The sequence below is a fragment of the Patagioenas fasciata genome, chromosome 5, assembly GCF_037038585.1.
Source record: "Patagioenas fasciata isolate bPatFas1 chromosome 5, bPatFas1.hap1, whole genome shotgun sequence".
In the NCBI taxonomy this organism is placed as follows: domain Eukaryota; kingdom Metazoa; phylum Chordata; class Aves; order Columbiformes; family Columbidae; genus Patagioenas; species Patagioenas fasciata.
The window spans coordinates 71592910-71612836 of record NC_092524.1 but is presented as its reverse complement, the minus strand read 5'-3'; the positions used below and the strand labels follow the sequence as shown (position 1 = coordinate 71612836).

The 19927-nt window shown below is 53.3% G+C and overlaps 1 protein-coding gene and 1 long non-coding RNA gene across 2 annotated transcripts; both read right to left on the bottom strand.

The window, feature by feature from the left end:
• Positions 1-702: 702 nt before the first annotated feature.
• On the bottom strand, positions 703-4966 carry LOC139828036 (uncharacterized). Its single transcript, XR_011739204.1, has 3 exons — positions 4834-4966; positions 1519-1665; positions 703-1144 (listed from the first exon to the last, which is right to left on the bottom strand). It is a non-coding gene; the product is annotated as an uncharacterized lncRNA (long non-coding RNA).
• A 237-nt stretch (positions 4967-5203) lies between these two features.
• Positions 5204-12392, bottom strand: LOC139828047 (uncharacterized). Its single transcript, XM_071808626.1, has 5 exons — positions 12353-12392; positions 9073-9372; positions 7332-7488; positions 6552-6663; positions 5204-5302 (listed from the first exon to the last, which is right to left on the bottom strand). Exons 1-5 carry the CDS (start codon positions 12390-12392, stop codon positions 5231-5233), a joined length of 681 nt encoding a protein of 226 aa, XP_071664727.1. The 3' UTR covers positions 5204-5230.
• Between the last annotated feature and the right edge of the window lie 7535 nt (positions 12393-19927).

Below are 19927 nucleotides of genomic sequence, written 5' to 3'. Positions count from 1 at the left end.
ATACTGGTGCCGAGAGGACTGGCCTGACCCAGGAATGAGAAAGATCTACACAACAGTTCTCTTTGCGAACATCTATCTGGCTCCCCTGTCGCTCACTGTTATCATGTACGCCAGGATAAGCATTGCTCTCTTCAACACTGCGATGCCCACGGTGGGAAAGCACAGCCAGGAGCGATGGCACAGCACGTCAAAGAAGAAACAAAGAGTAATCAAAATGCTCATTATTGTGGTTTTGCTTTTCACCCTCTCCTGGCTTCCCTTGTGGACTCTGATGATGCTTTCTGACTATGTCAACCTTTCAGATGTCCAGTCGCACTTCTTTCACATTTATATCTATCCCTTTGCTCACCGGCTGGCCTTTTTCAATAGCAGCGTCAACCCCATCATCTCCGGTTTCTTTAACGAAAACTCTCACCGGGGCTTTCAAGCCGCCTTTCAACTTCAGCTCTGCTCCCGGGAGGTGGCTCACAGGGACACCTGTTCTCAGCAAGGCCACAGCAATGTCATTTTGTCAGCTGGCAACCCCCAGACACCCCAGGACCAAGCTTCTCAAAACCCTAAGGGAAAAGGGAAGACAGTTAGGAAAGGAAATTGGGTGAATAACCAGCAAGATTTGACAATGGAGGCTCTAGAAGACACCTGCAATGACGGGATTAAGTGAAACATGCTATGCACTACCAAAACGATGTAAGCCTAGCAGAGTTGGTTTGTTGTGTTGTGAAACTCACGCTCTGTCAGCCCCTTGACAGTGTTTCTTTTTTGAAGGAGATACACAACTTGCCCAGTATCTGAATGTGTGATGTGAGCAGAAAGCCAAATTCATCCTCCTGTGTTAGCAGCTTGAAGAAGGTGCAACCGCCCTGCAGTCAGTGATGACCCACTCTGCTCCCGAACTGGGCTGGAGCAGAGACGTGGCTAAAACGGGCGAGCGTAGGGAGGAGACTCAGCCCAGCAGGTACCACACGGAACGTGAAACTCCGGGCAGCGCGCCTTCGTTTCAAGGGAGGAACACACACACAGAGCACAAAGGACGTTACTCTACCTGAGACACACACTGTCCTTAGCAGCTGCACAGCAACGTTGTCTCTGTGATTTGGAGTTCTGGTGGCAAATGATGGAGCTCCGTACGTCGCACCTTTCAAACCTGCACACAGAAAGACGCTTCACCCCACAGGTGACACCAGAAACTAGGAAGCCTCCAAAAAGAATTTACAACCCCACAGCCAAACCAGTTACACTCACCCCCACAACCAATCCTGCTCTACACACATCTCCTTCTCCTTCAGACACCCTTCAACAGCCAGATCCACAGTCATCTCCCAATGGGTCATTCACTGCACTAAACGCAGCAGGGCGGGGGAGAGGGGGGGGGAACTAAAGGAAATTTTAAAAAAACCCTCCCTGACTGTGTTTTTTTCAGTGGCATTTCTTGGCGTTATTTTTGTCGGGCGTTGGAGGTAAAGGTTTAGCTTCCATTACCTGCTGGGCAGTCGTCACTGCATGCCCAGGTTCACGTACCCCTTGCTTTATGCAAAGCTGCTTCCATCAGCGACCCAGGAGTCTTCAGCATCCTCCAGCGGCTGGTCCTTTCAATCCGCTCCGCCGGAGCGAACAGCTTCTGCTGTTTCCAAGCAATCGTGGGCCACCGACTGCAAAACGGATCCACTGAGGAAAGAAGCCGGATCGACAATGTTAGTGGTAGAAATATTTACATCTTTAAACGTTCTAAGGAGCCACCGAGGCAGGGATGTCGTTTTTACACAAATGGGGACGGACACTGACACACAGATACCTGGCCGCGAGCCCTGCGGGGCGAACAGCGCCTCTGCCCCCGGCCGTGCGCTGCAGTACCCGAGTTTCGCCACAGGGCGGCAGCACTGAGGCGCGCTGCGGCACGGCATTGGGGCGCCCGGGTGCAGCACCGCGCTTTGCCCACAGGACGGCAGCACTGAGACCGCCGCGGCAGCCCGGGCCGAGCGGTTGTGCCGCGTTTCGCGGGAATCCCGCAGAAAAATAAACAAAAAACAAACACAACAAAACAAAAACGCACACAGAGAGCCGCGGCACGAAAGCCACGCGTACAGGACACAGAACCCGCTGGGCCTCACCCCGAGCTCCCACCGAAGCGGCGCCCCACTCGCCACACCACCAAGCCTGCAACCGCACCTTAGCTCTGGTTTTCTGCATCCCCCCCCACAGCGGAAAAAACCCTCCTATCTTGCATTGCTCTTTGGCATTACAACTGCACAGGTGTGAACTCATCAAAGTAAAGCAGCCATCTCACAGACACACACTCAGAACTCGACTAGGCTGGGGTTTCTCTTTGTGTTACACAAACGGACTCTCACTCCTCTAAGGAAACAAATTCATTCTTAAGCATAGCCTCTCCCTGGGGGAAAAAAATGCCCACTCCGAGCTCCCAAACACTAGGGAGCTGTGGGGAAACCAGTGAAAGCCAAAACCAACAGCAGCAACGTCAAGTGGAATTTGGCTTAAATTCTGATCATGCACTTAAAAGCCTCTCTCTGTCCTACCAATGGCTGGTCATTCTTTGGAAGGACAAACTTTCTTACCTGAACATCCTAAATTGAAGACTCCACGGAACAGAACGAAGATTGAGCCACAGGACAACGGTGCCATTGATTTACACTAATGGGGAAAAAAACACCCTAGAAGTCAAACCCAAATTTACTTATTACTTCCCATCACATTTCATCCCTTACATTTCAACTGGCAGCAAGGTGTTCAAAAATTAACTATGCCCATGCCACTTACCACTTAGATTAAACTCTACATATAAATCTTAAAGGCTATTTCCAGCGTGCCCATAAATTCATGTGAACAAAGACAAGGGCAACGCTCGACCCTAAGGAGGGAAAGAGGCGGCTGTTCCTCTATGGCAGATCAAACTTCCTTCTTTTACCTGCAACACGTGGAACTGCCGCGGGACCCGTTCGCCAACGGGGTGTGCGTTCTTAACTAAAACTGGTCGCCAGCTTCTCTGCAGAGGCACTGAATTTGCCTCTTTTTTTTTTTTTTTTTTCCCCCACGTGGGGAAAAAAAAAAAAAAACACAAAAAACACACACCAAAAAAAGACAAAGGAATGATCTCCTCCAGGCCGTTTCTCTAAACCGTCAAGTCATTCTAAAATTGCACATGTCTTCTCCAAGCAGAATGAGCCTGTGATTCCATACAAAAGGAGGGCAAGGAGCAGGTCAGCTTGTCAGAGAAAGATAGGGACAGGGAGCAAGACAAGGTGACACAGAGAGAGGGAGAGAGAGGCAAAAGGGACGGAGAGGCAGGGCAAGGGGAAGGAGAGGCCAAAATGAGCGCTCCTCAGCCTCCCCTCCCTCGCCTCGACCCCCGTTTCCCCCTTAACTCCCGGTGCCCGCCCCGAGACACCACGGACGCGCTTGCCAGGGAGGCAGCTGTTCAAACAGGATTGAGTCGGTGCGCTCTGATTGGCTGCTTTTCACCCCAGCGCGCCGTCCTCCTATTGGATGCTCCTTCCCGCGCTCCGCGCCCAGGTGCCCGCCACAGGGTCACACCTGACTGAGGACTGCGCAATTTGGGCATGCGCAGTACTGAGGCCTCAACGCCCGCCCCTCTGGCAATCTGATTGGCTGCCTGCGCACATCAATTGCCATTCTCCCCGCCTATCAGCGCTCCGCCCCTCCAGCCCTCCCGAGCGATCTGATTGGCCCGCTCTGCATCCTCACTCGCCTTCTCGCCACCCTGCCGGGACCCCCACGCCCTTTGCCCGCGCGGCTTCCAACAGCCGCCTTTAAAAGGAAACAACAAACCGCGCTCCTTTGCTTTACACTGAGGAAAGAAGCCGGATCGACAATGTTAGTGGTAGCAATATTTACATCTTTAAACGTTCTAAGGAGCCACCGAGGGAGGGATGTCGTTTTTACACAAATGGGGACGGGCACTGACACACAGATACCTGGCTGCGAGCCCTGCGGGGCGAACAGCGCCTCTGCCCCCGGCCGTGCGCTGCAGTACCCGGGTTTCGCCACAGGGCGGCAGCACTGAGGCGCGCTGCGGCACGGCATTGGGGCGCCCGGGTGCAGCACCGCGCTTTGCGCACAGCCTTTCCTTCCTTGTCCAATTTATACAATGGCCTCTGCTCACAAGATTTCATCAAGGTTGCTCTATTCACATTATCACCAGGTGGTTCCTCAATCTCTTTCCTGTGAGCTAAAATATACCCTAACGGGCTCTTTTTCAGAATACCGCTACTACGCCGTCCTCCCATTACGCGTCACATGGAACGACACGGCTCATCTTGTAACAAATACGAGCAAATAACTATTAACACCTACAGCAGTACTCCACAGATAATACTCAAACCTACCCACGACACACCGCCCTCACAAGTTGTACTCCAAGTTTATCCCACCGTCTCCAAAACAAAACAATTCCGGTACCCAGCTCAAATCTCTCTAACACTCAGCACCGCAATTAGGACACTCTGCAACACAGATGGCTCCACAACGCTCACACTCCTCGCAAGTTAAAGCCACAGCAGCTCCTGCTGTAGTTTTCGGTGTTCAAGTGCATAGTCAGAACCAAGGCACATCCAAGAATTAAACCGAACTACGGTACTCTTCACAGCTACATACAGAGCCAGCTTTGCACCACAACGGAGCACGGGAACAACCAACACCAAAAGCTGGCCGCACAAACAACTCCACAGCAACTACTGTATACCTCTAAGGTGCTCGCAACCCCGTCCACGCTATCCTGCCGAAATTCCGTACCACGACTTACGGACAGTTCGCGAGCACGTGACCGGTCCCAAATTTCAGAGAAGAAAGACTTCTCACCAGAGGTCCTCGTCCGTCCCCGCGGCGATCCGACCGAGACGAGGAGTCTCTCCAGAGACATCCCCGGGGTGCGCCAAGAGAGTCCTCGGCTCCACGGGCCCTGCGGCCGGACGGAGCGGGTCCTCCGGCTGGCTCACCGGCTGAAACGGGGAAAGAAACGGGACGGCAGAGTCAGCAGCACTGCTAAGCCACGTTCTTTATTTCATTTGACGATGTTAGTTATAATTGTTTAGTTTCTCGCTGACAATACATCTGTTAATTATTAGTCAAATATAAACTAAGCTCTCAGCTTCTAAACAACGTGTTACTTAATCTTCCATCTCCCTCTTGTCGTGCAGACGGATCTAAAAGGTGAAAAATATCCCCTCATCGTGCAGGCGGTCAGAAAGCATTTACCTCATGTCAACTGGTTAATGACGGGTACACCTTCTATAACTTCCTCGCAGTATACGTTAACTTGGCAGCTTCTCTTCAAAAGCGAGAAGAGAAAAAAGGGACAGGGCTCTGAAAAAACAAGGCAGAGATCAAAGCAGCGGCGGGGACAGAGGAAAAGAGGCCGGAAGAGCACCAGGAACAGGGCACAGAAAGAAACAAATCGGCGCGGCGGCAGCGGCGCGGAGACGGAGGAAAAAAACCCGGCACGGTCAACGGGACAGAGAGGAACGCGACCACGGGCAGGGAGCGGGACACGGGGACACGGCGAGGAACCACGGGACGCGGAGAGATACCAAAAAGTCGGCAAAAAAGACTCTCTAACGCTGTTCTGAAAGTGTTGAACGGCGGGCAATTTCAATACAGCGCACCGCACCCTCAGAGGATCGCCCCTGTATTTGAGCGTACGTGTGATTCACGCTTCTTGGTATTCTTTACATACACCTATTGCACATTCATTTGCTTCTACCGCTTAGTTAGTGCATTAAACAGAAGTTCTTTCCATAACCCCACCCTTCGCTGGCAGTCCATCTCTGGTATGCCAGTGTCCATCAAGGGTCTCCAGGGGTCCCCGGTGCCCCTGCAGCCCGGTGCCCCCTGCCCCGGTGTCGGCTCCTCGACCTCATGTCTTGAGCACGCCCGCTGTCATTTTGTGCTGCTACTCAAGTAGCTCCTTCTCCATTTAGTGGAACGTCCCATTTTCCCAGCCTGCGAGCCAAGGACATCCCGCTTTGCCCCACCTCCAGTCCCTACAGAGCTAGTGTTTCTCTGTTAGGTTTCTGTTCCGTTAGGCCTGGTCTTGCTGCCTTATGCCAAGGGCTTTCTAAAAGATTTTTGTTCCTCCTATCAACGGGAAGCAAGAGAGAGGGCAACAGGCAAAAACGATGGCAGAGCGAGAGACCGCGGGGAACACAGGGGCTTGGAGGAAGAAAGAGAGGAATGAGGAGCCCCGCGGAGAGACGGAGGACAGGAAAAAAGAAAATAAAAAGAGAGAAAAAAAACGGGGCGGGGGGCAGCACAAAGGCTCAGAACGTGAACGAGGACGGGAACAGCGCCGTACGGAATGAAGAAAGCCGGCAACGCCGAGCACGACAAAGGCACAGAGAGAGAGACGGCGAAGGGAGGGAGGAAGGAAAGAGACAGAGCAGCACATACAGACACAGAGAGGAAACTAATGGCAGGGAAAAGAACGGGCCAGAGAAAGCGTGGGGAAAAAGGAGACGGAGGGGCAGGGAGGCACCAGGACACACAAGCCGGGGACGAGGCCCCGAGGGCCAGGGACTCACAGCGGCTCTCGCTTTCGGTGGCTGCCAGGAGGCTTCTAACAGCTCAGACGCTCCCGTCTCCTTCTCTCCTCCCTTCCTCTCCGGTAACTCGGGGCGCTCGGCCGTCCTCAGCCTAGGAGAACACGGTGGGGTGTCAGGGCTCCACGAGACGAGGCTTCGGGGACATGGAGCCTCGCTAGCTCGCTCGCCAGGCAGCCGTCCCGCTCCAGGATACGCGCACGGACCCTGCCGCGCACGTTGGCCCCCGGCCCGCCGCACGCCGCGCAGAGGGAGCCTTCGCCACCCGGAGAGAGGGGCTCGCTCTCTCGCCCGCCGCAGGAAGCGGACGTTGGGCCGACGGCCCCGCATTTCTTCCTCTTTACCTCTCCCCAACCGCTCTGGCTCCAGCAGCAGCAGCCCCCGCCCACGCACGGGACGTGCTCCCCCGTCCCTTCTCCCGCCACGCTGCCAGACGAGCCTCGCCAGCCCGAGGCGGGCGCAGCCAACGGCATCCCCCGGGATGGGAGCGAACGGCCACATCCTCAGCGCGGCCTCTGGGAGAGGGAGAGAAAAAGCAGCGGCCGTTAGCACCGTAGCTCATCCCTGCCCCAGCCTGCTCCTTCCGCAGGGGCCACCGGAGAGGTGCCGAGGGCCGGCTTGCCGCCTTCACGACGGGGCTTGGGAGCGGCCCAGGAACATGGGACGGGCTCGCAGGAGCTGCCGGAGCTGGGGGCGGCTGCACGGGGCGAGCGGGGCCGCGGGAGGAGGCTCGGCGGGAGCTCTGGCGAGCTGGGGACGCACCCGGCATCTGCCCCCGGCCGGCTGTCGCCTCCTGCTCCTCTGCCGCACGCTGGGGATGGAGGACGGCGCCGCGTCTCCCACCTGGGCGCTGCTCCCCAGGTTCCATTCCCCACCTGGGCTGGCGGGTCTGCTGAGCATCGGGCGTTCACAGCTCCCCCTCAGAAACACAGAAATTCCAAATTAGAGTTCAGCCTCTGAAAACAATAGAGCAGGAGAAAGCAGAGGAATTAGTCAGAAGAAGGGACAGGAGAGCAGCTGAGCTAACGGAGGATTCGAGGGAAATGGGCCACCTCAAAACACAAGGCATCCTCAAAAAACCAGAGCAACTGCAGCAACGCCAGACAGCATTAAGACAAACTGACACCGTTTAGGACACGCTCAGCATAAAAGCAAACACATCCACCGGTGCAGGAAAGCATCTCGCCCCTTCCCCACAGCACCGCCACAGGACACAGCCCTGTGAGGCCACGGGATGGGCTCGTACTGAAACGGAGAAATAAGCTTGACAGCAGAGTCAATTACACCGTTAAGCAGGCAATGTTTCTTTCATCTGCACTGGGGAGCTCTGGGGGTCGTCCTCTGTAAGTGCTCCCACGACTGGATGCTCTTGCATTGCTTATAGTCACACAGCTGCTACATATTAATTACAATTGTTTTAAATTTTGAACATACAATATATCTAGCCTAAGAAATAATTGATGAAGTTAGTTATAAATGTTTAGTTTCTCACTGACAACACATCTATTAGTTAAATATAAACTAAGCTCTCAGCTTCTAAACAATGTGTTATTAAATCTTCTGTCTCCCTCTTGTCATGCAGAAGGATCTAAAAGGTGAAAAATATCCCCTCATCGTGCAGGCGGTCAGAAAGCATTTACCTCACGTGAACCGGTTAATGAAGGGTACATCTTCTATAACTTCATCGCAGTATACATTAACTTGGTAGCTTCTCTTGAATTCCCCCCTTTTCAATATACTTGCAAACTCTTTGGCAGTATAAATCTATGAAATATTATCATCTCGCGTTGTGGTACAGCACAATTATTTGTTACCCACTAGCAGTACCAAACAGAACACTGTAGCGTAATGTAAGTAAAAACGACTAGCATCAAAATCAGAGTCCTAAGATCAATGCTGACAGAACTGCGAAGCCGCAGCTCCTGCCGGTTCTGGCGTTGGTTTCTGGCACTTCTGACCGCTTCGGGTCAAACGGCGCCTCTTCCCCCGGCCGTGCGCTGCAGTACCCGAGTTTCGCCACAGGGCGGCAGCACTGAGACCGCCGCGGCAGCCCCGGGCGAGCGGTCGTGCCGCGTTTCGCGGGAACCCCGCAAAATAAACCCCAGAAAACAAACGCAACGAAACAAAAACGCACACAGAGAGCCGCGGAACGAAAGCCGCGCGTACAGGACACAGAACCCGCCGGGCCTCGCCCCGAGCTCCCGCCGAAGCGGCGCCCGACCCGCCACGCCACCGAGCCTGCCACCGCGCCTTAGCTCTGGTTTGAAACGTCTCCCCCCGACTAACGGGGGCTGCGCTGCTCCCGGAGGTCCCGGAGGGACACACGGCTCCAGACCGTAAGCCTTCGGCGCACCTGCCCTCGGGGTCACACACCTCCCACCGGCTTCGCCAACTCGGCCGGAAGGGCAGGAGGGAAACTGAACCGAACGCCTCCTCACCGCGCCGGCCCATCCCACTCCCCCCGTTCCAACGGCACGGTCACCCTCGCCGCGGCCGCACTCACCTGCCGCCTCTTTCGCCGCTCCGTTCCCCTCGCACTCTCCCACCGTCCCGCCGGGCTCCGCGGGCACCGACACCCGCCGCGCCCCGGAGACCTCCGCGGCCGGAGGCCCCCTCTGCCTTTCCGTCGTCTCCTTCCTTTCTGCCGCCTCCGGGGACCTCACGAAGGGCTGCCCTGAGCCGACTGCCTCCAGGTCCCCGGGTGCCGGTTGCAGCAACCGCTCCGCAGCCGCCCCGACCCCCGTTCCCGTTAATTCCCGGTACCCACCCCGAGACACCACGGACCCGCTCGCCAGGACCCGCGCTGATTGGCTGCTTTCCACCCCACCACACTGTCCTCCTATTGGATGCTCCGTCCGGTGCCCAGGAGCCAGCAACGCCCGCCCCTCCGGCAAAATGATAGCCTGCCTAGGCACGTCAATCACCATTTTCTCCGCCTATCAGAGCTCGCAGTGAGGGCAGGCGCAGTAGGGAGAGAGCAGCACCCGCCCCTTTCCGCAACACGATTGGCTGCCGAAGACAAGTCAATCATCATTCTCTTGGCCCATCAGTACTCGCAGTTTGCGCATGCGCAGTACGGAGCGTCCGACACCCGCCCCTCCGGCAATCTGATTGGCGGACAGAATGGCAATTGACGTCCCTTGGTAGCCTATCAGCGATCCGCCCCCCCCCCCAGCCTTCCCGCGCCATCTGATTGGCCCGCTCTGCACCCTCACCCGTCTGCTCTCCGCCCTGCCGGGACCCCCACGCCCTTTGCCCGCGCGGCTTCCAGCAGCCGCGTCTGAAAGGAAACAACAAACCGCGCTCCTTTGCTTGACGCTGACAAGCGGGGCGGGTGGTCACCTACCCTTAAATTCATTGTGAACAGAGAGAGCCCTAAGGAGCTCCGGCCGGCAGGTTTCTCTCCCCTGTGCCCGGGACCGAGGAGACGCCGCCGCCTCCTGCTGCCGCCTCGCCCGTTCCTCTCGCAGCGGGGCCGCCCCGGGAGAGCCGGGCGCCTCTTTTTTTCCCGGCGGCTCGTCCGACCGCTGCCCCCCACTTTCTGACGGGCACGACCTCGGTCGCAGCGGCAGCGCCCCCCTCTTACCCGCGGCACGGGCACCGGGCGCCGCTCCCCAGCTGCAGTTCCGGGCTGTGGCCACCAGACGGCAGCACCGAGCGCGGTCACGCAGCGCCCCCGGGCCCCGCAGCGCGGGCGCTTTTTCTTGACCCGTGGGCAGCCTGAGCTCCCCGAACGCGCTTTCCCAGAGCCGCGCACATGGCAGACACACTGATAAAAGATAATAGCCCGACATTGCTAAAATGTTTTTTTTTCCTAAAGATGCCTTCTGTCCTAATAAAATACATTGCCTCTCCCTGTGCCCCGTGTCTTGTCTGCAGCAGTAACTCCGCTCGCCCGCAGCTGTGGCAGCTCTGCTGCTGCTACAGGGTCAGTTCCAGCCCTTACCCTCGGCTGAGCAGCAGCCGGGCAGGCGCTGCTGCTCTGGGCGCTGCGCATCCTTCAGGAACGGTTCTCAAACGATCCTGTGCAACGATGTCCAGAGCCAGGACCCCGCGGCGGGGGGACAGGAGCACACGGCCGGGCCCGTCCCGGCTCGGGGCTCTTTCCGCAGTCGCTGTGAGCTGATCCGTGAGCTGGAACCAACCTCCCCATGCCCCGGCCCGGCCCTTTGTCCCCGGCTTTCCCAGGGCAGCGCAGCGGGCTGGGTCACACCAACTGTTCTCTGCTGGCACCACCCAGCCGGGTCACCTGTGTCTGCGGTTGTGGGGACACCCCACGGGCTCCCTGGAAACGGACATCACAGCACTGAGAGGGGGCGTTCAGGAGCCTCTGCGCTTTTGGGTTGGTTTGTTTGGGGATTTTTTCCTTTTGTTGTTTTGATCGTTAGCTTCTTGTTGTCGGTTGGTTTGTTTTTAAGCTGTTACTCTATATAGCTCATCCATGGTGCTTATAGAGCATGGGTAAATCTACCCTGCTTCCTCACAGGAGACAACCATCTCGCTTTACAACAGGTGATTGAATCTGCTATAGAAAAGTTCAACCACCTCCTGTACAGCAAAGGATAAAAGAAAGTATGGATTTTTGTTGCATCTAATCCATAATACAAGTACCAATTAACAATACATTAGCAGTGGGTTCCTTCAAATATTCACAGTGAAGGTAGTTCCTGGCACGATTGTATTAGCATTCTTACTATTTTACGGGAGAAACACAGGGCACAGCTGATTTTGCCCACGTGCAGCGCAGTGATCACACGGGTGCGGTGAACCGGGTGGAAGGCCCTAGAAAAGGAAAATCAGCCTCCGTGTGCAGGGCCAAAACAGAAATCCTTTTCAAACTGTGCCATTTTAAAAAGCTACCAGGGGTATAAAGCAGAAAAAAGAGCAGTGAATGTGTGTAATGACACAATTAGATGGTTTTCCAGTTTCATGATGTGCTCTTTTACTAACAGTGTCTGCTGGAGTGGATACCCTGGACACCAACAAGCGGGTCCTGGTGCTGTGCCCATGGCGATTCATCCACTGTGGCCGTGGGTGTCAGGCCCTGATACAATAGACACAAAACCTTGGGAGGGAGGTGATCACAGTAGAACGCTTAAAGATAATGAGCTAGCAGACTTGATTTAATCTTTATTTAAAAATACACATGGCTGCTGTCTTTTCTACAGTTTAGGTAGGACGGGCTCCAATACATGACAAAAATTAAAGGGGGAAAGCTTTATTTTTACAATGGTAAATACAGTCTAAATCGTAATTTGGGAAACAGATAAAGGGGTGTAGCAAATGAGGCACAGACGATCCTTTTTTATCTCAGAAGGCTTTGGCGTATTTACAGCTTTAGGCACAGCGTGTCCAATCCCGTATAAAATGCACTGTCCATACTAATTCAGCCTGTCCCCCGATATAAGGACATTAGGATGCCACCCTGCATTCACCAAAGGACAATCCTGATCTAATGTTCTCTGTGTATTCTACACCAATATCTGTTCGTCAACAAACCTTTTACTGGTTTCAATTTCTTTCCCTGATTGTCCTTTTTCAAATACAATGCCTATGTAACATTTTGTATTGTGTAATATGCATTATATAATAGACAATATATGATTTAAAACATATCTCATTATATATTACATGTAGTGCATTACTATACTGCACATCTCGGGTATACCCACCCAGACCTGTGCAGCATATTAATATTATTTACAGTGGCCACCATTAATTACAATATTCCCTGGTTGCTGTTCCCCAGGGAGTCAAACGATCCTTTTCCACTGTCACAAAACACAGCCCGGGCGGGATTTCTTCCAAATCGCTCCTGTCCATTGTCCACTACCTATTTCACAATCACAATAACAGACAATTGGTGAACCGTAAGTATTGGACTACAAAATCACCCAAGACACAAGTAACAACAACAACAAATCACTAAAGACACAAACAATCATACAATTGCTAAGGCACAAACAGCAAAATCACTAAAGGTACCTTTACCAAATTACTATTCCCTCGTTTTTCTCTTTTATTTATTGTTTTCTCGTTTTCCTCTTTAGTTTTTTATTTCTTTTTAATTTACCCAATTTACCAAAACGCGCAGACCCAACGCGCTGGTGTCGCCCACGTCTCGCGCAGGCAGCCTGCAAACAAACCAGACTATGAAAGTGCCTTATCTCATTGATGGGGTTTTACCCACGTCCCGAGCTGGCCCGAGGATCCGTGATCCCTTCCGGGAATTCCCCGGTGCCGGCACAAGGTCCCAGAGATCCTGGGGTCCACGGGAGGTCAGGCAGATTATCCCATCCTCGTCGCCAGAAAACGATACCGAAAAGTCGGCAAACAGACTCTTTAACACTGTTTTGAAAGTGTTAAAAAGCAGGCACTTTTATTACGGCGCGCTGGGCACTCGGGGGATCGCTCCTCTAATCCAGCCTGCGTTCCGCTTTCCTCTGGTTTTACATATCCTGGAACTCCTGAAACAGCAAAACACGCCAACCACTGTTTACAGACGTCCCGTGCTCTTTCACCAGTGCGTGCAGCCGCAACGAGAAATCTGGAATGAGCGTCTACAGAAACACGTACGTATTTACCCACTTCAGAACAACGCGTTACATCAGCTGGCCGTACTTGTCAGTAATCCCTCCTGGATTAACACCCTCTTTGGATGGCACGGGTGCCGACTGTTGGCAATCAGGGCAGGACATAAGAACGCTCCTGGCCTGATCCGTTGTAATTTGAAATTGTCGTTTTAACGACTTTGCATTCTGGTGAAAGAGTTTACGTGATAATTTAGCTTGCTCCAAGGCTTTAGGCACAGTAAGCGGCACAGCTCGTGCATCGGCCCTCCTATTGCCTTCCGCAAGAGGTCCTGGAAGGGCAGCGCGAGAGCGGATGTGCGCTGCATAAAAACCATGACGCCTATGATTTATTAGGAACCATAGCATTCTCAATTCAGCCATCAAAAGAGGATTATCCTCTTCCTTAAGAAAAGAAGCTTCCAGGCAGATAAGTATGCCAGCTGCACAATATGAGTCAATTACAACATTCAAAGCCTCATTACAGAACACTCAAAAGCGATCCTAACAGCTGTCAGCTCAAGAACTTGTTTGACCCCTGGTCTCCTTTTTCTACCTTGTGTTTGCAACACTGGGTATCTGAGTTTAGCCATGTAATTACAACTTTACGTTAGCAACCAGAGGCATCGGTAAATTCAGTCTTGTCGTTGCTGACAGCAGCACTTGCCATACAACGGTAAATTACCAATTTCAGCCCACAGTTTATGTTGAGGGTAATAAACTGATATGTTCCCTGCGTATGTTGCCAATGCAATCTGGAAATTCACATCTTCAGTTAATTACCATTGTAACTTCACCTTTGTTGTAGGAACAAATACACCTTCAGGTCTATCCAATACATAGCATATAAACATTCCCTGCCTTTAATTATTGGTTTTGAATATATTTCTTTTATTATCCAAACTGTTTCCATTAGCGCGTGAGCTAGAAAAACCCATACTGCCCCAATCACCTTTCTCCTTCCTTGAGCTCTCCTGACCTGTGGTTCCACCACCCGTGTCTTCTTTCTGGGTCCCTCTTGACTCACAGGTGCGCTCCAACCCTCCTTCTCGATCACTCTTCCTCACAGGTTCGCCTCCTTCCTTTTCCTTTGCACGCTGCTCCACCTGAAGAGAAACACAGGGAGGACTGAGCTACACCAGCCCAAGGGCACTACAGTCAGACGGGGGCTGACACCTCCCCACACCCCACAGCGAGCCCACCTTGCCTTGGCCCCGGCCCCTCGCACAGGCCTTAGAGATATCATAGCTCAGTACAAATCCCCACGGTCCTCGCCTGCTGTTTGGTGCTTGCGGAGGGTCACACTCCCTGTGCCCCAGGGCACTGGCCCTGCCCGGCCCTGCGGGAGTGTCTGGAGCTGCCGGCTGCTTTCGTGATCGCTCTTCTGTGTCAGTACACGGAAGACCGGGCACATGAGAAACTGCAAGAGTCAACAGCATGAGAACAAGCATTAGTGGAAAAATACAAGAACAAAGGACTGTATGCTACGTGATACATCAAGGACAGAGGAGTTGATACAGGATTGATGCATCAAGGACAGAGGGACAGCTTGTGATAGACAAAAAAGGTGTTTATGGCAGTGACTTTGTGGGAACACAAAACACATCACTTATGTAATGACTAACTTAGCTAATCAACAAATGCTTGAGCAAGTATCATAGCGAGTATAAACACAAGCCTGAATTTGTAATAAACATCTCTCATTGCACCTTAAAAGAGAGTCCGTACCGCATTCGCTACAAATGGCGCCCTGGAACAGGGACTTTCAGCGTGCCTATAAAGGCAGTAGCCGCTCTGGTAGCGAAGCCCAATCGAACCAGGAAACAGGACCGGGAACCAGGACAGTGCGCGCCCACCACCAACGAAAGGTGAGCGATTGGGAACCATGGGAGGGAAGTTATCCCTTAAGCAAAGACAAACCCTGTGGATGTCCTTCAACATGCGCTACAAACGCAAAATCAGGATGTATCAGGGGTCTGATTGGTGAGTTTATTAGAATGGATTGCTAATCATGTGCTAGACTTTCCTACAACTGGTACATTTCAGTTGGAGACACGGCACAAAGATGAATGAGAATTATATGAACAGGTAACGACTGGAGATAAAGCTGCTTGCAAAATATTCATCTACTTGGGGAAAAATTATGACTACTAAGATACAGGATACAGGACTGATACATCAGGGACAGAGGGACAGCTTACTATAGAAAAAAATGCGTATATGGCAGTTACATCGCTCATGTAATGTCTAACTTAGCTAAAGAGCAAATGCTTGAGCAAGCATCATAGCGAGTATAAATGCAAACCTGAATTTGTAATAAATGTCTCTCATGGCACCTTACCGTGAGTCCACGCCAGATTCGCTACACTCTTCCTCATAGGTTCACCACCTTCCTCTCCTTCCTTGCTTTTCCTTTGCACGCTGCTCCACCTGAAGAGAAACACACAGAGGACTGAGCTACACCAGCCCAAGGGCACTACAATCAGACAGGGGCTGAGTCCGGGGGCTGACACCTCCCCACACCCCACAACGAGCCCACCTTGCCTTGGCCCCGGCCCCTCGCACATGCCTTAGAGATATCATAGCTCAGTACAAATCCCCACAGTCCTCACCTGCTGTTTGGTGCTTGCGGAGGGTCACACTCCCTGTGCCCCAGGGCACTGGCCCTACACAGCCAAGCTCGGCAGCGGGACTGTCTGGAGCTGCCGCTGGCTGGTTCTCCAGCTTTACGGTCACCCGCAGAAGCCCGCTCTCCTCAGCTCTGCACACCCATCCAGTTGCGCCGCCCAGGCAAAGTCAGCTTCACCCTCTGCTCTACACCTCACCTGCAAACAACCAACTCTTCAACTGACAACTGTCCAAAACCCACCGACAAACTCTCCACACCTCAGCCTTTCGTTTGCAACTGCTGCCTCTAGTGCATCTCACAGACAAGCCTTCAAAATCCCCTCATCCTGCAATAACACTCCAGCACTGATCACCTGCGGGAACAACTACCACAATACCAGGCAAACACCAACCAGTTCTGGCACGGAAATATCACTTTCTCCTCAAGATTCCACCCTACACCAACTGCTGACAAACACACGCTGTCCTCACCAAAGCCAAACGCTGCAACAACCAGCGACAACTCAAATTTGCGTGGGCGGTGCAAAATTGCAGGGGTGAGCTAACGCAGAGCTGGGCTTGAAAGCTGCAGAGTGTACACCCTGTTGTTTAACGTGGCGAGTCACTCCCATTCTGCCTTCTCCCTGGGAGAAGCGCATGAGCAGAGGTTGCTTCAAGGCACGATGAGAACGGTTCGGTTCTCCGGGTCTCGGAGGGCGAGAGTAATAAATGTGGTCTGTGTCGTGGCGCAGGAACTTCCCATCCACTTGCTTCTCCATTCAGTCTGGTGCTGCAAGAGAGGGAGAGAAAGAAAAAGTTAGGACCGAGTTAACAACCTCATCATCCCTGACCCCTAATCTGCAGGAATCCTAGGAGGCCTGATATAAGTTTTGCTCATCTCCCTGTCTTTGCTGGAATACTTTACTGTAGAAATTTCTGTCATCAACATTCTCTTAACCGATCTGATGTGTTCATAGTTCCTAGCCCAGCATCCTTTCCTCAAAGTACCTCAGCATTTCCCTTTGAAACCACACCTTAGTGCCATCCCGTCCCAGAGCTACCTCAGCATTTCCCACTGCAGCCTCTGCGATGCCATCTCCTCCCTGAGGTACCTCAGCCTTTACCACCAAAACCTCTCTCCCTTCCGTCCTCTCCTTTAAGTCCCTCACCCTTTCCCGCCAAAGCCTCCCCCGATGTCATCACCTCCCTGAGGTACCTCAGCCTTTCCCGTCAAAGCCTCCCCCAATATCATCCCCTCCCTGAGGTACCTCAGCCTTTCCCATCAAAGCCTCCCCCGATATCATCCCCTCCCTGAGGTACCTCAGCCTTTCCTGTCAAAGCCTCCCCCGATATCATCCCCTCCCCGAGGTACCTCAGCCTTTCCTGTCAAAGCCTCCCCCGATATCATCCCCTCCCCGAGGTACCTCAGCCTTTCCTGTCAAAGCCTCCCCCGATATCATCCCCTCCCCGAGGTACCTCAGCCTTTCCCGTCAAAGCCTCCCCCGATATCATCCCCTCCCCGAGGTACCTCAGCCTTTCCTGTCAAAGCCTCCCCCGATATCATCCCCTCCCCGAGGTACCTCAGCCTTTCCTGTCAAAGCCTCCCCCGATATCATCCCCTCCCCGAGGTACCTCAGCCTTTCCTGTCAAAGCCTCCCCCGATATCATCCCCTCCCCGAGGTACCTCAGCTTTTCCCGCCTAAGCTCCTCCCGCGCCGTCCCGCCCTCAGGTTCCTCCGCCGCTCCCTCCGTTCCCGGCCCCCCCCGCCCCTCGCGCCCCCCCTTGGCGCTCCCGACCCGCCGCTGCCCCCTCCCGCTCGCTTTCCTCCCTCTGTCCTGTGTCACTACGGGGGCTCCCCCTCCGCCCCACGGCCCCGCCCGAGCCCCGCGCAGCGCTCAGCGCGGGGCTCCCTTCCCTCACAGCCGCCCGCGTGTTTCCCCCTCGCCCCGGCCTGGGGCCGCGCTGTTGCGGCTGGCTGCCCCTCGCCTTCCTCCTTCCGAAACCAGCCCGTCTGTCACCCTCCAGCCTCGCCCCTCAGCCGGTCCCGGGCCGCCCCGTCCAGTCTCCCCGCTGTGCGCCCGCCCCTCGCTCACCGCCGGCCCCGCCGTTCCTCGCGCGCTGCTCCAGCCGCCGCACCGCCGGCACGCGCTCCGCGGCCCGCGCACTTACGCAGCGTGTCCCCGCCCATCCCGCGCAGGAGCCAATCCCGTCCGCGTCCGCCACCGGGCTGCGTCCCCCCCCCCCCGCCTCCGGCACTGGCCCCCCCGCCCCTCGCCTCCCGTCCCGGAGCCACCGGCGGCCGCAGAGCGGCGCTGTCCGCCCGCAGGGCGGGGCCGGGAGCTTTCAGGCTGCGTCTGCCCGGGACCGAGGGCTCCGCCGCCTGCCCGGGACAGCCCGGGACCGAGGGCTCCGCCGCTGCAGCCCGTTTCGTGCCGTTTGCGCCCCCCAGGTTACACGGCTGCAGCCTTCCTGCTGGTTTAGCTCACACACCTTTCTTCTTTCTAACTGCACAGCAGTTCACACTCACAAAAGTTCGTGCTGGTTGGCATAAGAGTATCTGCATAAGAATTTACAAACATTACAAAGATATACCACAGACCACAGCTTTCTAAGCTTTCAAGTTAAAGTTCCATGTTTAAATAAAACAGACAATACCAGTAGAGCTGTGTACCTCTGTCGTCTTTGTTCAGAAAGAAGTGACAACACCAGAAAACACATTGACAGCCAGTGCTTTGAACAGTGAAGGTGGGATCTACAAAAGTCTGATTAAACTAAACAGCCTCAGGTCTTTATCAAGCTGCAGATCTGCCAGGAATGCTGAAATGCAAGAGTTTACTCCTGCAATATTCCACGATGGAACAGCCACTTCATATCAAATATAATCTCAAAGTTCCAAACCAGTACATTAAAAAGCTACCAGTAAGTATTAGAAGACCACTGCAAGATCTTATTGCTTTTTGAGTTAAATAATAATTTTTCAATAAACCAAAACCCAAACAGGTTCTCAAATCTGTTGCTTATCATCCTGTTCATTCATTAGCACTGCAGCAATCAGTTTTTATACAATGTGTCAACAGAGGCGTCTAAAAAACCCCAAACAAAACTTATTCAAGTCCACGGACACCCCCGCCCTCCCTGCCCCCCCTCACCCTGAGCCCCACGATCACCACTTGGTGCGGGAGAGGAGCACAACTCGACAGACAGAACCAGAAATCCGACTGCGGTAAGAAGGAAACATCGAGGTAGTTACAGCTTCCTTAAACATTCAAAATCTGATGTCTTCCAAAACAAAGCACATCATCCTCATCATTTAAAAAGCAAAGTTGCTTTGTTCGTGTCTGATCCTCACACCAGCTGAGTGGTTCTCAAGTCGGCTGAGCTCCACTGTGCAGCCACCCCCACGTCTGTGTCGCCTTGTCTGGAGTCCCCAGTCGCGGGACAGTGAGTGGGGTTGGACTCCAGTGATAAAGAAAAACACAAAGACTCAAATTGGAAAAGTAATTAAAACAGAAGATCTGAAAGCCAGTTTAATTTTAATAACTTATTTGTACACTGCTATAAGCATATGAAGTATGGGGGTCACGAACTCTTGCTACCACATATGTGCCTTATTACAATAAGCACAGGAAACAAGGAAGTAGCATTCCTTCTATTTTTGATGTAATTATGAGCTAATACATCTCCTGAGATGGCTTCCAGACCTGATTTAGTATCTACACTGTGTTGTACTGCAGATAAATACCTCAGGTCAGCATTAATTGAAGACAATGTGCAGAATGAGCAATATGCAGGTAAGCACAAGATCCTGGATTCCTTACAAGAGTCTACTTCTAAAATTGTCTGAAAATGCTGCAGAAATTGTAGCAGATAAACAACAGTAGCCACATTTTGTCCTATGGCATTTACATAATGTTGATCCACCTGTATTAACTTGTGCCCTTTCGGAACAGAGCTGTAAACTCAGAGTGTCCAAAGACTTCTTTCTTTTGAATAGAATACGCTTAAACTGGCTGTCTTGAACAGACTGGCTGTGCAGACTTGCAGCAGTTGAATGGAGGATGTGATTCCAGTGAATGGAGACAGAAAGAAGATCAGCACAAAAGCAGCAATGACAGACCAGAGACACCCACCTAAAGCCTACGGAGACCAAAAAAAGTCGTCGCGTGGGCTTAGCAGTTGGG

Bases quoted from the DNA above. Each gene is read 5' to 3' on its own strand.
- LOC139828047 (XM_071808626.1), bottom strand. From the start codon at position 12,392: ATGGACAGGAGCGATTTGGAAGAAATCCCGCCCGGGCTGT. The intron at 9,373-12,352 runs GTTTTGTGACAG...GCAGCCAATCAG, and splicing joins AGAAATCCCGCCCGGGCTGT to CGCGGGTCCTGGCGAGCGGG. The intron at 6,664-7,331 runs GTGCGTCCCCAG...GTGTTCTCCTAG, and splicing joins CGGCCGGGGGCAGATGCCGG to GCTGAGGACGGCCGAGCGCC.